Source organism: Microplitis mediator, chromosome 1, assembly GCF_029852145.1.
Source record: "Microplitis mediator isolate UGA2020A chromosome 1, iyMicMedi2.1, whole genome shotgun sequence".
Lineage (NCBI taxonomy): Eukaryota > Metazoa > Arthropoda > Insecta > Hymenoptera > Braconidae > Microplitis > Microplitis mediator.
This window is the reverse complement of record NC_079969.1, coordinates 10516581-10537250: the sequence shown is the minus strand read 5'-3', so window position 1 is coordinate 10537250 and position 20670 is coordinate 10516581. Positions and strand designations below refer to the sequence as shown.

Genomic DNA, 20670 nt, shown 5'->3' with positions numbered 1-20670 from the left:
AGAGAAAAATAAAACCACATATTATTTATAACAAAATATGATTTTTAAAAATATCTGCCGCAAATTTTCCAGACTTTGCAAGAAAAAAAAAATCTGCACCTTTATATAAAATAAAAATTCCCAATAATCCAGTCATTAAAAAAAATCTCTACACTATCAATGCAAAATAAAATCCCCGATTTCTATATTACCTTCTAAAATTCATTACCGATCGCGCTACTATTAAAAAAATTCTACAGTATCTCTGGTAGTTAAAGGGGGAAGCTGGTCTAAGATACAAAAAAAAGAGCACATTTTTAGAGTCGCCAAGTTGGCCGCAAAAATTGGTATTTCCAAAGTTGATAAATACTTTCTGAGAAAGTTCCCTGATAGCCACCCTAACCGTAAGTTAACTACAAGCTACTGCCGTATTTTAAAGGTAACTTAGAGGAAAGTGTTAGAACAAGCAGTTACCTTTAAGTTGACCGTAAATTGTCTGTTAACTTGAATTCAATTTGACTACAAGTGTTACTGTCAGACAATGACGTTAAGTTTATTGAAAGTTTCACTTCAACTTGACGGCAAGCTTTTCTGTCAAGTTACATTTAAGCTACTGCCGTATTCTGAAGTCAACTTAAAGGAAAGTATTATCCAGCCAAGCTTGCCAGAAACTTTCTCGTTAACCCTGATAGCCAAGTTGGCGAGAAACTGGCGTGAAACTTACAGCCGCAACTAGACACCAATTTTTTCCGCAAAAGTTGATACTTCCAAAGTTGATAGACACTTTCTGACAAAACTGGTGACAGAAGTTGGAAATTCAATAAGTTGACGGTAAGTTGCCTTCCATTTTCTCAGAAACCTGCATTCCAGTTGCGGCTCCATACTGGCGTGAACTTTGTCAGAAAGTTCGCGGTAACTTGTAGCCAAAAGTTGCAAAAAGTTGTCGACAGCTTGTCGTCAAGTTGGTCGCAAACTAATGAATACTAACTTTTGGACGAGAAACTCTGGCTATCAGGGAAGTTAGCCGAAAATCTTTCACTGTAGAACTTACTGAGTAAGGTGTGGCTGTCAGGGTTGGTGGCAAAAATTGACAATTCAATAAGTTGACGATTACTTTCTGAGAAAGTTGGTAACAAGAGTTGGCAATTCCATAAGTTGACGGAAAGTTGCCTCCAATTCTATTAGAAACCTGCCTTCGAATTGCGGCTCATAACTGGCGCCAACTTTCTCAGCTAAGTGCTCCCTACTCTTCCAGCTTTTAAATCAAAATTGTGGTGGGGTTTCAAGGCCGAACATTATAGGGTTAATAAAGAAGGTACTCTGAAAAATAAAATCACAAAAATGTGCTCTTTTTTTTTGTATCTCAGACCAGCTTCCCCTCTTAAATGAAAAAAATTTTTTATTTATTTTTTTGGGGTATGGACCGAACGTGATCAGTGAACTTGCGATTTGTAAAAACAAAATTTTTCTAATAATATTTTTTATATAAGTACAAGTTGATTATAGTGTCGCGTGTAAGTTTACATGTGACGGATTTTATGACGCATACATATTTGTGTCTATAGTTAATATTTATGTTTTTAAACTTTTAAAGTCGCTGATGCATCAGTATGCGCGATAACGTTGTGTAGGCAACACTATTTCCGGTATATAAATTTATCATATTTAAAATGAAAATTATTAATATTCTAATAGTGATATCAGTCTCAATTAATTATGGAGTTAATTGTTATATAGTAGAAAAATTAGATGAAAATAATTGCGCTGGAGTACTGGCTCCAGAAGTGATGCGCGAAATCGATAACTATCAGCCGATAGTTAACAAAATAGTTAACAAGGCTATAAATGGCAGCTTCAAAGGGAAAACTTGGATGGAATTGGCTAATTTTGTTGATGACTTCGGCTCGAGGTTTACGGGGACAAATAATTTGGAGAATGCCATTGATAAAATAATGGAAAGATCTCGAGAACTAGGGCTTGAAAATGTCCATGGAGATTCTGCTCCAGTTCCACGATGGATAAGGTGATTTATCTAATCTTAAAATCCATATTTTTACACACAGTCCTGATATTATTTCGGATCGAAGCCATTTAAACGGAGAAAAAAATATTGCGCTTATCGCTCACCAACGGATAGCGACAGTTGTATCGTGATTAGTCCTAAATTGTTACTTGATTTTCACGATAATAAATACCGACATGCTATATACATAAGATCCTTATAACAGCTATTTGAGTTATTGCTACTACCACAATATGTATATCGATATAAATGACACACTAGATACTTATTATAATGACCCTACGGGTTGTGAATATACTTAAATGTTTAGTAGTCGTCAGTTAACGTATCCATATCCTACCAAAACGGATCGTGATTTTCACGATCTACTTTTCAAGCGCCACTCATAACCAAGTTATTAAACTTTAAAGCTCATCTCTTGCAAGGAACAAATGCGAAGTTGTTATACAGTGTTTATTTATAAAATTATTAATTATATAAAGCGCACACAATGACGATCAAAAAATACGAATTATATATTTAATGCAAGAATTTCTTTTTTTTATCGATTAATTTTTTAATTTATCTTTGAAAAAAAAAAACTGTAAAATTTACATCAATCAATTACATATATTCTATTACTTTACATTTCTTGATATTAAGTAATAATATTTTATTGCACCTATTAGAATTATAAACATGTGATTATTAATTCCAACTAAAAATAAAATTGTAATGAACTTAAAGTTGAAAATTTATCTATTTTAACCTCAAATTTTTTATGGGTATTTGCCTATATAAAATATCTAGATTTCTGGCGTATCGTTGACGGAATGATTTAAAAGATAGTTATTATAACAAAACGGACCGTTACTATAACAAAACAATCTTATGATTTTGGGATTCACCTGGATCGCAATAATCACGATACGATAGACCAACACCTTCCGTATACAAAGTATAACCAACCGAGTAGAGTGAATATCACGATACCGTTGAGTGGTGAGCGCAATATTTTTTCTCCGTGTATCATAAAAAAATAAATTTTTTTTAACAAATATTTAATGATATATAGAGGAAATGAGTCAGCAACATTGATATCACCTCGTAAAAAAAATCTTAAAATGCTGGGACTGGGATACAGTATCGGGACAGGATCTCAAGGAATAACAGCAGACGCAATAGTTGTGGAAAATTTCCTCGAGCTAAAAACTCGTGCTTCAGAAGTAAACTTTTATAAAAATATATATTTTATACTAGCATTTATCTAAATTATTTCAATTCATTTTACTTGGTCACGTATTAAATTACTTAACTTTTATTTTATCTCTTTTATTACTATTATTGTTATCATGACAATCATTCATTTTATTTGGTCGGTATCAGGTGCCGGGGAAGATAGTAGTATACAATCAAAAGTTTATTTCCTATGGGAAGTCGGTGATATATCGAAGCCGGGGAGCCGTTGAGGCAGCAAAGTTGGGAGCAGTGGCCACGTTGATACGCTCCGTGACACCGTTTTCAATCTACTCACCTCACACTGGTATGATGTCTTACGAAGATGGCGTCAAAAAGATTCCAGCGGCTTGTATAACTGTCGAGGATGCAAATTTACTTGCCCGATTTGCCAAAAGGGGAAAGAACTTGAGGATAAACGTAAACATGCAGGCTCAGCAACTGCCGGATGTTAAATCGCGAAATGTTATTTCCGAAATTATCGGCAGCAGTAAACCTGACAAAGCTGTCGTAGTTTCCGGCCATATCGATAGCTGGGACGTTGGCCAGGGCGCGATGGACGATGGAGGCGGCGCTTTTTCATCCTGGGCTTCAGTCGTCCTGCTTAAAAGTCTTAACTTGCAGGCCAAGAGAACAATTCGGTCTATAATGTGGACTGCGGAGGAAATGGGAATTATAGGAGCTAATTATTACATACACAAGTATAAAAGTGACGAGAAAAATCTTCAGATGGTCATGGAGTCAGACATCGGGACCTTCTTGCCTCTTGGATGGGAAGCCACTGGCTCGCCCGAAGTCATTTGTATTCTCAATCAAATTACCAAGTAATTTTCTTTTTAGAGCTTTGGTTTCCGGTGGGAGGGTTACTTTTACTAATTAGGTTTGTTGTAGAATGATGTCATGGATGACGCCCCTGGAAGTTAAAACGCCGCACAGTGGCCCGGATATTGAGACCTGGGTGATTCATGGTGTGCCTGGAGCTTCTTTATGGAATAAGAACGAGCGATACTTCTGGTTCCATCACAGTGAAGGCGACACTATGGATGTCGAAGCTCCAGATAATTTAGATATGGCCACTGCACTTTTTGCAGCAACTTCATACATTATTGCTGATATTAATTTAGATCTGCCTCGAAATCCGTAGAAATTTTTTCAAAAAATTTAATAAATAATATTTGGTTATAAATAAAATCTTTAATATTATCATAATTAATTTATTTTCAACAAATTGTACAAATTAGGCCTTAAAAACAGCCAAATAGCTACCGAAATCGTATAAATATCTAAATTTAATTTAAGAAACTACAACTATATCACTTTACAATAATAACAATTCTTGGAATTACTTTATTATTATAATTAAAAACCAAAGCCGGTTGTTAAATCAGCGTATCTTCGTCTTGAGGTTGGAAAACCATCAGCAGAGATTGCTGGGACGCAGTGCGCTGCCGGGAATTAAGAAGGGCCGTTTTTTCCCCACCACTGGCGCTGTTGCCATTCAATGAGCAGTCAGGGGAGCTGCCATCAAAGGCCATGCAATTGGTAGTAGTGCTACTGGTAGAGGGATCGTTGAGGTCGGGAGAGGCCAGAGGAGGTGGATGGGCTTCGCGGCCTTCTATGGTTACCAACTGTATGCTATAGGACTCGCGGTAACCGGATGTGCTGGATGTGTCTTCGTCATAGGAGACATCAGAAGCTGGGTGCAGCAGATTCTGTTGGAGTGCTGGAGCAGGACTCAAATTCATTGTGGGAAGACGTTCCAGGTCGCCGGGACGCATCGAGTAACTTCGGCGCGTACGCGGTTCGGTGACTAACAAACTTGATTTCTGTTCCACTGACGCTGGCGGCGTTTGGGATGTTGGCACTACTGGTTGGGTTTCTTGTTCTAGTTTCAAGTGTGGAATCTATCAACATTGGTTTTGTTTTTATTTTTTAATTTTGTTTTAAACAATGAAATTATTTATTGATAATCAAGTACCTCAATATGAGTCCGTCGACTTTTTCTTAACCGAAAAGTCCTTTTGCTTTGGCCCATCGAACGTTGCAATCGTGGCTTGTCTTGTCGGGACTCCCCTGAACTGTCGTCTATCGGACTGTTTGGACTCAACTGACTCGTCACAACTTCTCCTGTTTATTTTTATCTCAATAAATCAGCAATCTCGCTAACCAATCAACCAATTTATAAACTCGACTAATATATGAATATATACAGCAATATCTAAATACTCAACTACCACTAAGCATTATAGTATTATAAAAATATATAAAAACAATTATTACCTCTCAACACAGACCATGCTGATATGGACAATTCGACATAACAAGCAAAATAAAATACAATTATGATTATGACAATGACAATAAGCTGAATGATCAAAGCCTCAGCCAGAACAAGCAGAGGTAAAGAGTTAATCCTCGCTCCCAATTTTGGCTACGGCCTTAAGGGGGGAAACTTGTCTGAGAGACAAAAAAGAGTATATTTTTGTGACTTTTTTTTTTCAGGGTACCTTCTTTATTAATATTCTTAAAATTTCAAACATTATTAGGCAACATTCCAAGAATAGTTTGCTGAATTTTCATGAAAAAATATTGAAAAATGAGCCAGTGGTAGAGGGGAAAGCCGAGTCACTTAAAAAAAAAGTCTCCATGCCATAGGCAGGATAACTCATGACTGATTCATCTGATATCAAAAACCAAAAAGATTTCTTTATTACATAAGTTTATCTTGGATTTGAACGAAGGAATAAACAAAATATTCATTTTTGAATACTTTGTAAAGGTGCAATCAAAAAACTCCGATTTTTGCAAAAAATTCTTCCGTTTGTTTAGTTAAAAACAAGTAGTTATTGAAAAATAAAAAATCTTTCGTTCAAATCTAAGATAAACTTATGCGCTAAAGAAAACTTTTTGGTTTTTGATTTCAGATGAAGCAGTCATGAGTTATCCTGTCCACGGCATGGAGACTTTTTTTTTTTGAGGTGACTCGGCTCTCCCCACTACCACAGGCTTATTTTTAAATATTTTTTTATGAAAATTTAGCAGAATATTCTTGGATTGATGCTTAATAATGTCTGAAATTTTAGGAATGTTAATAAAGAAAGATACTTTGAAAAAAAAATCACAAAAATATCCTCTTTTTTTTTTGTATCTCAGACCAGCTTCCCCCCTTAAGGATGACAATTTAATACAGAGAGGTTATGTTACCTGAAGCGCGTCTAAATTCTACAGAAGGTACAAAGCTCAGTCGCTTAGACGCTTTTTGGTGAGTAAACAACGGGTGAAGCAGATGATGCTTGCGTTCATCATTTTTATCTGAAACATGCGACAATGACAACAAATATCTAATGAAAAGCCAGCTTACAAAAGCTTAATTACTGATGGGCGGCAAATGACAAATGAGTTCAATGTGAGCAAACAATAACAATAATAATAAATATAGTAAATAGCACACCTAGGGAGAAAAGTGAGACATTCCCAACCTCGTGTGTGAATGCCTACTTTTCTCTGTGTGAATTTTATTTTCCACAACATCCGCAGCGGGGAGCGCAACTTTAATTCCGCTAAACAGAATATAAATTTAAACTTTCCGCTTAGATGCAATGGAAAATAAAATTATTATAAAACAGCTGTAACACAATAATAAACAACAAGGACACATATAAGCAATTATACAGTATGTGCGCATTAAATCTATGCAACAAATCGAAAGTAAGGGGTACCAACTGTTGGACATTACCATTGTCTAAAATACTGCTATTACGTAAATATAATCAGTGTTTTATTAAAACGTTTTAAATAAATGTGATTGTCACAAATATAATTAGTAATTAATAATTAATAGCTGATAGCTGATAGTTGATAGTTTATAGATAAAGTTAATAGAGAGGTGTTTATTTTTAAATAAAATAAGTTTATAATTATAAAAGATTTAAAGGAGTGAATGGAAAATAGATAGTGGACTAGGTTCGTTGCTTAACGATTTAAAATAAGCATCAGGACACACAAGGAACACAGATTATTTAATAATAATAATAATAATAAAATTATCAGTTATATAGATAAGAAAAATATATATATAATATTTTAAATTGTTAGATATATAAGTTTTAAAAAAATAACTTTTTTTATTGAGCTGCTTACCTTTGTTCCCTAGCTAGCATTGGGAGCAATTAAATCATCAGTGGATTTTATTTTCATGGATATAATATTAGTTTTTATAAATTAAGGGCAGTGCTCTTGACAATGGCTCCTTCCAACTGTGGTATATTTTATTTTTTAAAACATTTATTTTACAATTAATGAGATAAAAAATAAAATTTTAACCTGTTTTTATTGAATGAGACAAAGCTCTGGGCATTCAGGCCATTTATAATTATTGAAAACCGAGATATTAAAGGTAATGACCTCTACTTCTGCTCTTCGACGACTGGTTAATTGATACTTTACAAGCCACACTCTCTTCTACTTCTACCACTTCTATTATTCGCTCCGTGCGCGACAGCAGCGCCAAGTAATAAATGAACTAAAGGAGGATATTGAGGTACAATTCAACATATAATTTAATCGGAGTTTGCGTTAAAAATTATAATTTTTTATCTTTAAAAAATTTTATGAATATAACTCTAGTAACACGTGTTTGAGCAAGATTCTGGAGTAACTATCTTGAGCAAGACCCCTAACTGCTAGTGTCTTTTTCTATGTATATTAGGGTGGTCCTTATTTTGGACATTTTCGAATTTTGGTGCTCCCAGAGGCTTATATGGTTCGAAATAATTAAAAAAAAAATATCTTCAAAGTTTCAGGTCTCTACCTCAATTTTAACCCGTGCCGCACAGCTATGTAAGTTTTCCATTTAAATAACCTGGGGTTTATGGCATTGGACGATTAATTTTTTATTCCGGCTAAAGTAATTGTTCGGAAAATTTGAAACTCTGTAGACTTTATCCTTATATTAGCAGCTACTCCTCAGAATTTTTACAGATTTTCAGCTACTATAATTTTGGGGGTACAGCATGATAAAAAAAGAAAAAAATTATTTTTTTTATTTCTATCTAAAATTTTTTTTAAATAACATATCAAATCAGTCTGCATCCTTATCAGAAGTTAGAATTAAGAGCTTAAACTTTAAGGGAATTTTTCCTGTTGTAATTGAAACTATTTTGAGGGGTGATCGTAATAAATTCGAAAAATCCTTTCAAGATGAGCTCTACTGCACATTAACGCACTATTGTCTTATTTAGTGAAATGCGCTTTCATTTTTTGAAAATATTCGTTTGTTCATAAGAAAAACTCTTCCAAAGCTCCTGATTACTGTATTAGTGCAACAAAGATATGCCGTTCACCCACTTAAGTGTGAGAACGAAAAAAAGTAAGAACTTTTGATAAGGATGCAGACTGATTTGATGTTATTTAAAAAAAATTTTAGATAGAAATAAAAAAAATAATTTTTTTCTTTTTTTATCATGCTGTACCCCCAAAATTATAGTAGCTGAAAATCTGTAAAAATTCTGAGGAGTAGCTGCTAATATAAGGATAAAGTCTACAGAGCTTCAAATTTTTTGAACAATTACTTTAGCCGGAATAAAAAATTAATCGGCCAATGCCATAAACCCCAGGTTATTTAAATGGAAAACTTACATAGCTGTGCGGCACGGGTTAAAATTGAGATAGAGACCTGAAACTTTGAGGATATTTTTTTTTATTTATTTCGAACCACATAAGCCTCTGGGAGCATAAAAATTCGAAAATGTCTAAAATAAGGACCACCCTAATGTATATGTCTTTCCCAAAATCGTGTATCAAGAAATCTATGTCAAGATTTGTGCATGTCTTGCTCATTAGGGTGAGCCAAAAAAACCAACCTATCGAATTTACGTCTTAAAAAGGACCTATATATCGAGAAAAAAATTCTCCCATTGGGCAAAATTTTTAGCTCAATTTTAAAAGGTGTCGGTAGTCATTTGAAATTTCCCATTTAAATAACATGCAAAAAAATTTTTTTTGATTAAAAATATTATAACTCTTGAATCGTGTGAGATAAAAATTCGGCTCTAGAATATTCTTGTAGGGCATTAAATTTCTTAAAAGAAAGTCCGGGGAGTCGAATTTGTAAACTTGATATTTCGTATACTAACAGGCTATCAAAATCTAGAGTAAACAGAAACATACAAATGTAAGGTTTTATTTGGATTTTCCGAATACTTTTCTTTTATTGTGATCGATAACAAAATATTATTTGTTACAACGTGGTTATTGTTGGTGATTTCATTGCACTACATGTAGAACAAATTTTCTCGTAGTATTGATATTTTTAATAATAAAGCCTTAAATTTGTATGATTCTGTTTACTCTAGACTTTGATGGCCAGTTTGTATACGAAATATCAAGTTTATGAAATCGACTCTTAGGACTTTCTTTTAAGAAATTTAATGCCCTACAAGAATATTCTAGAGCCGAATTTTTATCTCACACGGTTCAAAAGTTACAATATTTTTAATCAAAAAAAATTTTTTTGCATGTTATTTAAATGGGAAATTTCAAATGGCTACCGACACCTTTTAAAATTGAGCTAAAAATTTTGCCCAATGGGAGAATTTTTTTCTCGATATATAGGTCCTTTTTAAGACATAAATTCGATAGGTTGGTTTTTTTGGCTCACCCTATTGCTCATGGTATCATACGCAAGATTATTAAAGATGTCTTGATCACGGTGCAATGAAAAAGTGTCTGACGCATTCCTTGGACCAGTATAACTTACATCAGTAGGTATTTACGCATGGCGTGCTCAAGATTTGCTCAAAGCTCAAGGTCAATCTTGAGCCTTGAGCAACCCATGCGCAACTATTTTCAACTATAGTCTTCCTCCAGAATTGAGTTATAATCTGGCACGACTTTCTTGTGTAAGGCTTGCAATTTAAATCTGGTCACAAGTATCAGCAGCAAGACACATACGTAGAAAGACACTAGCACCTATAGATCTTGAGAGCAGATTTGCTCAAGAATTTAAAAAAATTGTTATATGGGAAAAAGTTAGCGAAAAGTTTAATAAATTCTTACTATTTATTATTATCAATTCAGCTAATTAGAAATAAGTATGATCAATAAAAAAATACCAAAAAAAAAAAAAAATACTCAATAATCAGTAAAAATTTGCTCATAACCCAGATAGCAGAAATCGTCTTGATGAGTTCTGAATGAGTTCTTATTTATGATTTGATGGTCTCATTCAACATCTTAAAGAAGTCTTTAAGAAGTTCTCAAGATCTCGAATGAGCAACTTAGCGAATTTACCATGACATCTTAAGGAGCGCTCCTAATTTTAACTTCATAAAGAAGTTAAAAAAAAGGATACATTTAGACGTAACAAAACTGACGTCTTATTTATGGAGTCTTCAAGAACTCTTAATTAAGAGTTCTTAAAAATGACACCTTTAAGCCCTGTTTAGAAAATCTCGTAGAATCCAATAGATTCTCATAAATTCCCTTAGAGATTTTATAGGAATGAATGAGTTCTATGAGAAGTGCTATAGTTAAGTATAGGGTCTTATACATACAGCTATAAAAATCTATCGGATTTTTTAAGCAGGGAGAAGTCATTATAAGACTTCTTGAGGACACCTTCAAAAAGACGTCGTCAAGCAGCCATTTCGACTTGAATGCTTTCTAGGAAGTACTGTCAAAGTTTTGAAAAATTATAACAAAATAAAAATTTCTTAAAAACCTAAAATTATTATTTTTTAACAAAATTGTTATATGTTGATAAAATAAATTTTTATTTTCTTCATAGTTAAAAAAGAAGTAATTAAATGAATAAAATGGTTTAAATACACATGAAGATATTTTGAACATCTCAAAGTGTAAATTTTCTTAATTATTGTTTAAAAATAATAATTAACTGTCAATAAAAAAAACCTATTAATTTTTCGATGTCTGAGATTTTCAGTATTACTTTTATGATTTTGAAATAGAGGTTAGCCTACTTAAAAAATCCGATAGATTCTTATAGCTGTATGTATAAGGCCCTATATTTAACTATAGCACTTCTCATAGTACTCATTCATTCCTATAAAATCTCTAAGGGAATTTATGAGAATCTATTGGATTCTATGAGATTTTCTAAACAGGGTATGGTATAGTACTTTTCTCTTGTTACTCCAGCTATCCATTTTTCTCTTTGATTTTATTTCCAAGAAGCAACCGGAAATTTATAAAATTTACAGCTGTTCGTTCTGCTCATATGTTTGCAGTCAAAAACACAGCAACTTCAATGGTTCATTATATTTTTTTTAATAAAAAAGAAAAATTTTAATTAACACGTGTATTTAATACGCAAAAAGAATAAAATATCTTTCTCAAGTATCGAAATGATCCGTAGCTCCCGCTGGCATCGATTTAGTTCCCCCTACCATGACTTCGCACGGAGCGAATAGTTGAGCCCGTAAAAGAATGATCTTTCTTCTCATCAGTTGTCTACGATTAAGGCATTACTGCGCATGCGCGTTGGTGCAAATTCATGGCCTTAATCGTAGCCAAGTAGTGGGAGAAAAGCCCATTCTTTTACAGGCTCAACTAACTATACTTGTTTCCTCTTTGTTTTTTTAATTATGCTTGCCAAGTTCTTTATGCTGACCTAACCTTGATTTTATAATAAGAAAATATATACGATAAAAATATTAAGCGTTAATTCTTTTGACAACTGATTAAATATTTATTATAAAAACAATCATTATAAATGGCCATAAAAAATCAAAGCACAATCTCAGTCGATAAAATAAAATAACACACATACTCGTCATCAAAAAAATGATCGGCAAAAATGGATAAAAAAAAATCAGCACTTAACATTTAATAAACCATCATCAATTAGACCATTTATTTGTCCATAAAATGATGATAAGTTTTTTAAAAAGTAAATACCTGTAGGCTCGCTAGGTTGATTATCATCAGACTTAACCTGAATCCCATTCTCAGGGGCAGCATCTTTGAGAGTTGATGATCCGGCACTCGATACCGATCCTAGGACCGACAATTTGAGATACGGAGCAGTCAACGTGACAACCCCATCAATGTTTCTTCTCATGGCTTTGTTTTTTTTTTTTTTTTTGTGTTAATGATAATGAAAATAAACAAAAGTGGCTAATGACGATGATGATTCACTGGATGCGATTGTGAATTTTGTGACTGTGTATTGTAAATATGACAAAAAAATATATATAATTTTAATACAAAGTTGTACCTCTGGTGGCGCCATTTGGAGCTGATCCTTGACTGGGCATTGATGACCTCGCGCTGCCCGAGTTCAGCGACTGTTGGACCGAGTGCGGCAGTGAATGCAGCGTCGTTGAATGGGACCCAGGCGTCTCTGCAGGTGTCCGACTGATGTGAGCTTTAGAGCCCAATTCTCCGCTCCATAAATCGTTCAACAAAGATGGCCGTTGAGTTCGTGGTTGCCCATCGGCATTGGGCGCTCCTGGATGCATGTCTACTACACTTCGTTTGGGTTCTGGTTGCATTTCATCTTTAGGATATCAATATTGTTAATAATTTATAACTTCATTTACACAATTAATAGAAAATTTTTGATTGATGGTTTACCGAATTTACGATCTTCAATTTCTTCCTTCAAGTCCCGAAGCTCATGAAGCAAATCACCAAGCAGCGTTCCTCGTGATTTTGGATACGCTAACGTGTCTCCATTTATTTTTCCGCGTATTATTGTTTGCATATTACGTTCGTGCTCGGAAATCGGTGGCTGGCCTATTTTGTGAACAATAAAAGGCAACATTTGGATATAGAGAGCAGTCCGATGGGTGACTACAAACTCCAGGAAATTCCATAAGTGAATTGAGGCTTCGTTACGTTTGTTGAGAAGCCTCATTGTACGGAGTATTTTCGTCCACTCAGTTTTTAATTCGGTCTCAAAGCAGATGATCATTATTTTTAGTGCTAGAATAGAAATTAAATTGGTAAGCTAATTTTCGGTAAAAAGTTTTGTAGAAAATAAAATTAGTATTAACCTAAAAAAGCGACTTGGTAGAGAGACATTGAGAGTTTCATAGAAACTTTAGTGTCTCGCGCAGCAAAAGTAAGACTTCCGGCTCTCATATCTGTGGTGGCTTTCAAATTCTGCATAGCCATGGGCATCGTTTTAGTTCCGGTTGGCCACAGAGTATTCAGGACAGCTATTAAAGCGAAGCTCAAGTCCGCTGGCCTCAATTTAGGAACGTCTTTGCGCCCGGTACCCACGCGCAGGAATAGAGGAATCAGTAAATTGAGAAGCATGTTTTCGGTCCGCGTTTGAGAAGCGAACATTGTTGAGCCTCCGCAAACGTTCTCCAGTGAGTATCCTTCTCCTAGAGAGATCACATGCAAAGCGATGAGTCTCAGTACAGTGGAACAGAAATGCTGAGGAGGTATTTTGCTCATCAGAGCTGCTGAGGCACCGGAAGTTACTTCAACTAGGCCTGTGTCACCGACTATCAATGCCTGGCAAGTACTGAGAAGAGTTTTGAAGTACTGAAAGTGCGCAATGTAGGGATAGCGGGACAGAGTCTCGTAGATTCCTTTCAGTAAATCGCTGGCTGCCTCCCAATCGGTATTGCGACGCACTGATGCTTTTTTGTAAATTTTACTGAAAGTTTTATCAAGACGCCGCAGGATTATTGTCAGTGCGGGTCTCATATCGTCATTTGACCACTCGGTAGATGGCAGCACATCGTTCATGTAACGTCTTAGACCCCGACAGCCCATTGTTTCAGAGTCATAGGGCGCCATCTTCAGTAAACTGTGTGCAACATCTGCCAGTCGCTATAAAAATCACAGTATTAATTTTATAAAAATTTTTTTATACCAAATATTCACTAAAAACTTACCACGTGACACTTTGAATCCAACAACTCAATAGTTTTGCCATCCTGTGATTTTTTATTCAGCTCAGCAAGTCTCACAGAAGTTCTTGCCACAAAATCTCCCACAATATTCAACAAAGTATCCCTAGGCCTTCGGAACTCATTTTTGTGTGAGCTCTCCGCGTCATCATTATCTCGCTCGTAAAAAGTCCTGACTTTGGTATGTTCCAGGTACTTGGTAGTGTGCGTTTCATCCTCGTACTCGAACCCAGGTGAGTAAGGGCCCTTGCCGTAGTTCCTCTGGCTCGATCCTTTGTGCTCAGGACTAGATTTCTGCGGACCATTGTAGTATTTTGTCAAAGCTTCGGAATTATTTACCAAAGTCTTCACCGCTATCGCCAATTGGTTTATTATTTCCTTTTCTGTTTTTCCTTCGCGGTTGTACGTTGGCAATTGGATTTGCTGAACGTAACACGGCAATATTGCTTCCAAAATAGTCTAAAAATAAATATTATCTCAAGAATAATTTGAAACAACAAAATAATATAAATGAGGAGCTCACAATCAAAACGTGATTTGTCACGAAAAATTTAAAAATCTGTTATGTGTCTATTCGGTTCTTACTTTTCCAATTGCTTTCTTTTCATTTGCTAACATACCTTTGAAACATGTTATTTCCGAGTAAATAAATTGCATTAATAATGTTTTTTCAATCATAACGTGATCTGTCCATCGATATGTATCAATCATAAAATGTTTTGTTCAAACAACCAATCACAAGTAAGGTAATCCTACCATTGCGCTTGGACAAAACATTTTGTGAATGAAGTACGGAGCGTAGGAGACTTCTACACATCATCAAATAAACTTTGATTTTTATATTGGCATTTTTTTTTTTTCGAGTAAGTTCATGTTTTGGTTATGTTTTTATTTCGTTAATTACGTGTTTTGTTAATTTGGCAAGAGCTGCCAAATGATCGTTTTAAATGGTATACAAAGAAGTTCTATTCAATATTCCAACCATAGAGATGGATGGGTCTGAAGAAGAAAATTATGATTGTTTAGAAGAAGCTGCTTTAAGAATTTGATTTTCTGTGCTATTTGTTTTGTTATAGTGTTTCAATATGAATAAATTTTTATTAAATTAATTATTTGTTACTGTTTCAAAAGAGATTTAAATCTTAATTCACTGTGTTCGTTAAAAAAAATAATAACTAAATAAATATAATTAAAATATTTTCAATTCAAAATGTGATTAATCCTGATTCAATCAAAACATGTTTTGTCCCTGAATATCAGAACGTGTTATTTCCATATTTTAAATCGTTTTAAAAAATAATTAAACGACAATTTATCTACATGATTATCGCTTATTTATAGCTAATTAAAAAGTGTTAAATTTACCCTATAATACCAATCATAAACATCATTGCTCATGATGAAAACAGTTTTTTTTATTTCACTCATTTTGATATCTGTGTGACAAATCACGTTTTGATTGTAAGCTCCTCAAATAACAAGAATAACTATTGATTTAGTACCAGCATCTGTTGCCCGCGAATAGAGTCAGCAGCATAAGCAATTACCATAACACAAAGCGAAATACAATCTAGCACAGAAACCATCTCAGTTTCATCGTGATAACAAAAATCAATAGCCTTAAGAGGTTTTTCTTCTTTAACAAGTTCCCCAATGTTGAGTGGATCAGGTGATGGCGTTTCCAAACTCATCAACAAATTAAACAAACATATAGAAGGAACTTTGTGGGCGTCTCCATGAGTGCTGGTCTCATCAGTGTCTAGAATCGTTGAAACACTTCCAAACATTTGCAAGATGAATGGCTTCCGGTTCATCAGATAAAACTGTTTTACCGCGTACTCGACAGTTGTCGTTACAAGCTTATTTGTTTGATGAGTAGAGTATAGCTGCAAAAGTGTTGGCATTATCAGCAAATAACCATTTGTCGAGAATATATTTTTGAAATTGTGAGCCGCGTTTATATAAGTCGCGACTACGTAGCGCAAGATACACGAGTCCTCGCTGTGTAGAATTATCGCACCGTTGAGGACATTCAGGAACAAGTGAATGTCTCCCGAGTACGCGAAATTACCCGCCATGGCTTCAAACATCCGGGCTATTAATCTCACCCACATAAATTTGTGCATCACATCCAGTCCAAGCAGTTCCTGAGTTAATAAAAAAAAAAAAAAGTTTTATCAAATTTACGGAACTTGAAAACCGTTAAAATAATCAACTTACTCTGCCAATTTCTCCGCCTTTGTAAAGATCCAAGTCGGCTTCTAAAGCTTTACGAGGAAACGCCGGAAGCTTCATAAGTTCCTCGTGCAAAAAAACAACTCTTTGAACCACCATGTCAACATTTTTCAAAATGGCCCAGGTTAATAAAACTTTTCCTATTTCAACAAACTTGTGAACGAGTTCTTGTCGCTGCAAGGCATTGAAAGCGTCCTCAGGTTTCATGTGAATCAGTTCCAGTTGCGGATACTGAGATCTCTTGAAAAAATAATAATCTCTGACATAAGACGACGGGTTGTGAATTTGGTCTGGAATAAAATGATGAATGAAAATTTCGTTTCATTTTATTTTATTAATTGATTTAAAGATGAAAATTTATCAACATACGAGTTTTGTAGTCAACTAGAAAATATTCTTTGTGCTTATGTTCCTCGATCCCGAAGAAATCCAATGACTCCCGTAGAATCTGACAAAACTGAGTGTCTTCCTGAACAGGAAACTGCGAAGGAATACCACCAGCGTCAGGATCTTGAGGACCATGTACAATAATCTTCTTCGCGGAGGGAACATTAGCTGTGAGTAATATCGATGCGTCGCACTGTTCTTTTCTTAATATTTGTTTCAAGTCTTTGAACATTATTCCGTGTACACTATGGACGACCTATTAAATAAATTTTCAACTCAGTTATTCACCCGATGGTCAATAAATTGATGATCCCTGATAGCCAAGTTTGCCGCGAATTGTCGTCAATCTACTGCCGCAACCTGTCGCCAAGTTGGCCGTTCCATAAGTTGATCGCAACTTTCCGAGAAACTTGTCGACAACTTTCAGCTTCGGTAACTGTTGCCTACAAGTTGACTACAAGTTTCTTAGAAAGTTGACGACAGGTTGCGGCAGTAGAAGCCGAAAGTTGTCGACAACTCGTCGTCAAGTTGGTCGCAACTCATGTACACCAACTTTCTGACCAGAAATTCTGGCTATCAGGGAAGAATCAAATGAATAAGTTGATAATTTACCATCCAGAGTATTGACAGAGCAGTTCCGATATGTTTCTGGCCTTCCTCGTGCGGCGACCTTACGTAGAACATTACATAACCTATAATGTAATTGTAGAGAGCAAATGCCGCTTGCTGAGGAAGCCTTGGAACGAATCGTATCAAGTGACGAAGTATTTTGAACATAAGCTCTTGTTTCTCACGGGTGAGCCGTTCCAAGACGTAACGAAGAAAGAGAGCGCTGTCCTCGACGAGACAACTCCAGATGACCTGGTAGGCGACTTCGTAGACGGCATTCCCGTCATCGGAGACCGCTGCGTCGTCGAGCAAGTTGATGATCTGGACGATCGCGGAACAAAGCGAAGAAGGGAAGAGTGAAAGTGCTGACTGCCCATGGTGAGTCATATTCCGGGGCTGAGTCTCAGCGGCGTCGTCGTCAGCATTGCCTTCGTCGTGATCGTCGCCAACGGGACTGGGTTCGTACGCAGCCTGGACTGTGATCGGTATTGTCGTAATCAAAAAATTCTCTCGTTCCTCGCGCTTCTTATCATCCTGTGCCTGTAATGCCTTCTTTATCAACTCTGTTTGTTGTTTTTTTCTAGTCTTAGTAGCTGTCACTAATGATCGCTAGTTAAACAAAATCAATAAAAAATAATAATTTTTTTCAAAGCTTTCTAATTACTACAGTTATAATTTTTTAATCTTTTTTTTTCCTACTTTACGCGAAATTTAAAAGATTATTTCATTTTTTAAGATTATCGCATCCATCTTACGGCATCATAATTTGAAAATCAAATACTTATTTACTACTGACCGATGACTATTGGAGCAAAGATTTTCAGAAGATAAAACAAAATAATCCTTGTATTCAAACTACAAAAAACAATTCTACGCTAATTAACTTACATGACGCTCTTGATTTATAGTTACTTCTTCTACTTTTGTCTTAACCTGAGGCATCCAGGGCGGATCAACCACCGGAAGTGATTCTATACCAATTTTTGGCGATGGCAAAGTGAACTCAATACCCGGAGGGGGAACTTTAAAAGTAACGTGAGCTGCTTCTTCCATTCTAGGCCAGACTTGATATCGCAATTTCCACAAAACTTGAAATTTTAGAATTGCGTTGATGCGAATGGCGGAGCTAGAATGCTGGAGGCCGTGGTGCATAAGTTCGCTGGCTTGATTTGGCGCCCGAACTGCCGCGATGATGAATAAAGAGGCGGCGGATGCAGCGACCTCTTGGTTGGCTTCCAGAAGTAACTCCCAGGCGACCGGTAGCACGTCAACAAATAGATCTTCGGACATGACCACTGCCCCTTTTACTAGAGTCGCTATTGGCGCGTGAAAAGCTTCTTTAACTTGAGTCTTTATGTATTTTAGTATCACCGGAGGCTCTTTTTCCTCTTCATTGTTATCCTCGGTAAACTTTCGAGATGATAAACCTCCACGTTCAGAGTCTTGGTCCGCTAGGTCTTTGGATGAGTCTCTTATCAATCCGGTCAGGCGCCCTGATTGTGATCCATCTGAATTTTTATCAATTCTACAAAAAAAATTAAACTTTTCATAAAAAAAACTTTTAAAATAAAAAAGTTTTTTTTAATTATCATGTAATCCCACACGGAGAAAATGAGTCTCGAAAATATTTTAATATCCCGTGGAAAAAGTTCGGGAATTCCGGCGGTGAGTCGGCAGAATTCCTAAGGAAACCATACTTGTGTCAAAATAAGACTTCCGGATGAAAACTAGATATGCAATTTTATCGTAACGGATGGTGAGAATTTTAGTAAAAAAAAAGTAATATCAGCTGAACGTACATAATTGCAGAAAGATGCAGTTAAAAAAAATAATGTAAGATTTCCCAGATAAAAAAAAGGTTTTATCACGTAACGGATTCCTAGTAAGATCTTAGTGACATCTCGCGGAAAGGCACATAAGTAGCCGATAGGAAATTTTCGATTCAGTGTCTTGCTGGTATTAAATGAATTGACTGGTATTTAATTTATACCGATGCCCTGACATTTCTTTTCGAACACCGGATAAATTTTGGAGGAATTCTTATAAAACTCCGGCGAAATTCCAGCCAATTTCTAGCGGTAAAGTATATGAATATTCAATGAATTATTCTTGAAGTAAAAAATAAAAATTGTTGATTCAGTCTACTGCCAATAATTTCAACGGAACTTGATATGAGAATTCCTCCAGAATTTATGTGGTGTTCGAAAAGAAATTTCAGGGCATTAGTATAAATTAAATATATTTAATATATTTAAGTAAGAAATAGGGTAAGAACACCAGTACCCAGCCCCTAACCAGTAGCCAGCCAGTCATATACTTAAACATTGGCTCAAAATATATATAGATATAATTTAGCATGAGGTGGCTGGCTACTGGTTTGGGGCTGGGTACTGGTGCTCTTATCCTACTAATGTAAATCAATGAGTGCATTACTTTTACTATTTACTACTAAAGGTATAGTAAAAATGACAAAACAATAATTAATACTATATGTTTATCTGAAATTTGCTATATTTTTTTCTTCGTGCAGTAGTTTAGCCAGAAATTGAATTTAAAATGTAATACTTACTTAAATTTACGACCAACACTATCTTTTCTTCTGACAGGCGACACTTGAGCGCTGGTCTGATCAGAAACTTTCCTCATCCTCTTGTCTTTCTTTCCGTCAACTCCATCCTTCTTAGCATCCCCATCAAAATCAAAAGTCGACGCTCCATTAATTATTCCAAACTCCTCTCCATAAACTTTTCTCACAGATTTAATGAGCCGCGCGCAGGCACGCATCTGCCGTCGATGACAATATGGATGACAAAAGTTCTGATGTGAGCAGAAAAAATTAGAGGTCCCAGTAAACTGGACCAAAACCTTCATCCAGGGGAAGTTTTTGTTGGTGTCGTCAGTGTCATTGGAGTCACTCGGGCTCTCAGGCGGCTGATCGTCACTCAAAATTCCTGGAGATTCCTCACCGCTTACCTCACCACCGTAACCTTGCTCGGATGTGTCACTGCGATCTGACAGCGAGCTGACTTTCCTTTTAGACTGGATCGAATCCGCTCGTCTCACTGCATCTATCGATCGAACAACTCGATAGGATAGAAGGAAAATAAACTATTATTTAAGGGTAACTTGCTATCAGGATCTACGGTAAAATTTTAATTAAACATCTGACCACTAATCTGACGCCCAACTCTCATCAGACAATTGGGCGCCACCAGGAATCAAAGTAATCAAACCTCTAGCTTAATATATTTTCAATTATAGACCCTAGTAAATTTAATTATTATCAATAAAAAAATTAGATTTAAATCTAAATGATGAAAATGAAGTGGGGGATGA

General features: G+C 35.5%; 2 protein-coding genes across 28 annotated transcripts in view; one reads left to right on the top strand and one right to left on the bottom strand.

Moving 5' to 3' along the window:
- The first annotated feature begins 1387 nt into the window (after positions 1-1387).
- On the top strand, positions 1388-4408 carry LOC130671979 (carboxypeptidase Q-like). Its single transcript, XM_057476162.1, has 4 exons — positions 1388-2002; positions 3057-3207; positions 3368-4041; positions 4109-4408. The coding sequence occupies exons 1-4, from the start codon at positions 1650-1652 to the stop codon at positions 4359-4361; spliced, it is 1431 nt and encodes a 476-aa protein (XP_057332145.1). The 5' UTR covers positions 1388-1649; the 3' UTR covers positions 4362-4408.
- Positions 4409-4410: 2 nt separating this feature from the next.
- Positions 4411-20670, bottom strand: part of LOC130671831 (protein unc-80 homolog) — a 28083-nt gene continuing 11823 nt past the window's right edge. For 4 of the 27 annotated variants that reach the window (XM_057475926.1, XM_057475949.1, XM_057475972.1 and 1 more), the window contains 15 exons: positions 19904-20417; positions 18223-18859; positions 17338-17943; positions 16708-16981; positions 16324-16628; positions 15606-16250; positions 14089-14562; positions 13234-14023; positions 12812-13162; positions 12453-12734; positions 12134-12298; positions 6422-6529; positions 5498-5515; positions 5196-5344; positions 4411-5121 (listed from right to left, as the gene is read on the bottom strand). In XM_057475926.1, coding sequence (XP_057331909.1) covers positions 4597-5121; positions 5196-5344; positions 5498-5515; positions 6422-6529; positions 12134-12298; positions 12453-12734; positions 12812-13162; positions 13234-14023; positions 14089-14562; positions 15606-16250; positions 16324-16628; positions 16708-16981; positions 17338-17943; positions 18223-18859; positions 19904-20417 — 5843 coding nt within the window. In that variant the 3' untranslated portion in view covers positions 4411-4596. Of the gene's footprint in view, positions 5122-5195; positions 5380-5497; positions 5516-6421; positions 6530-7357; positions 7371-12133; positions 12299-12452; positions 12735-12811; positions 13163-13233; positions 14024-14088; positions 14563-15605; positions 16251-16323; positions 16629-16707; positions 16982-17337; positions 17944-18222; positions 18860-19903; positions 20418-20670 lie in introns of those variants that run through there. The other 23 variants (XM_057475933.1, XM_057475980.1, XM_057476035.1 and 20 more) reach the window with 21 other exon arrangements.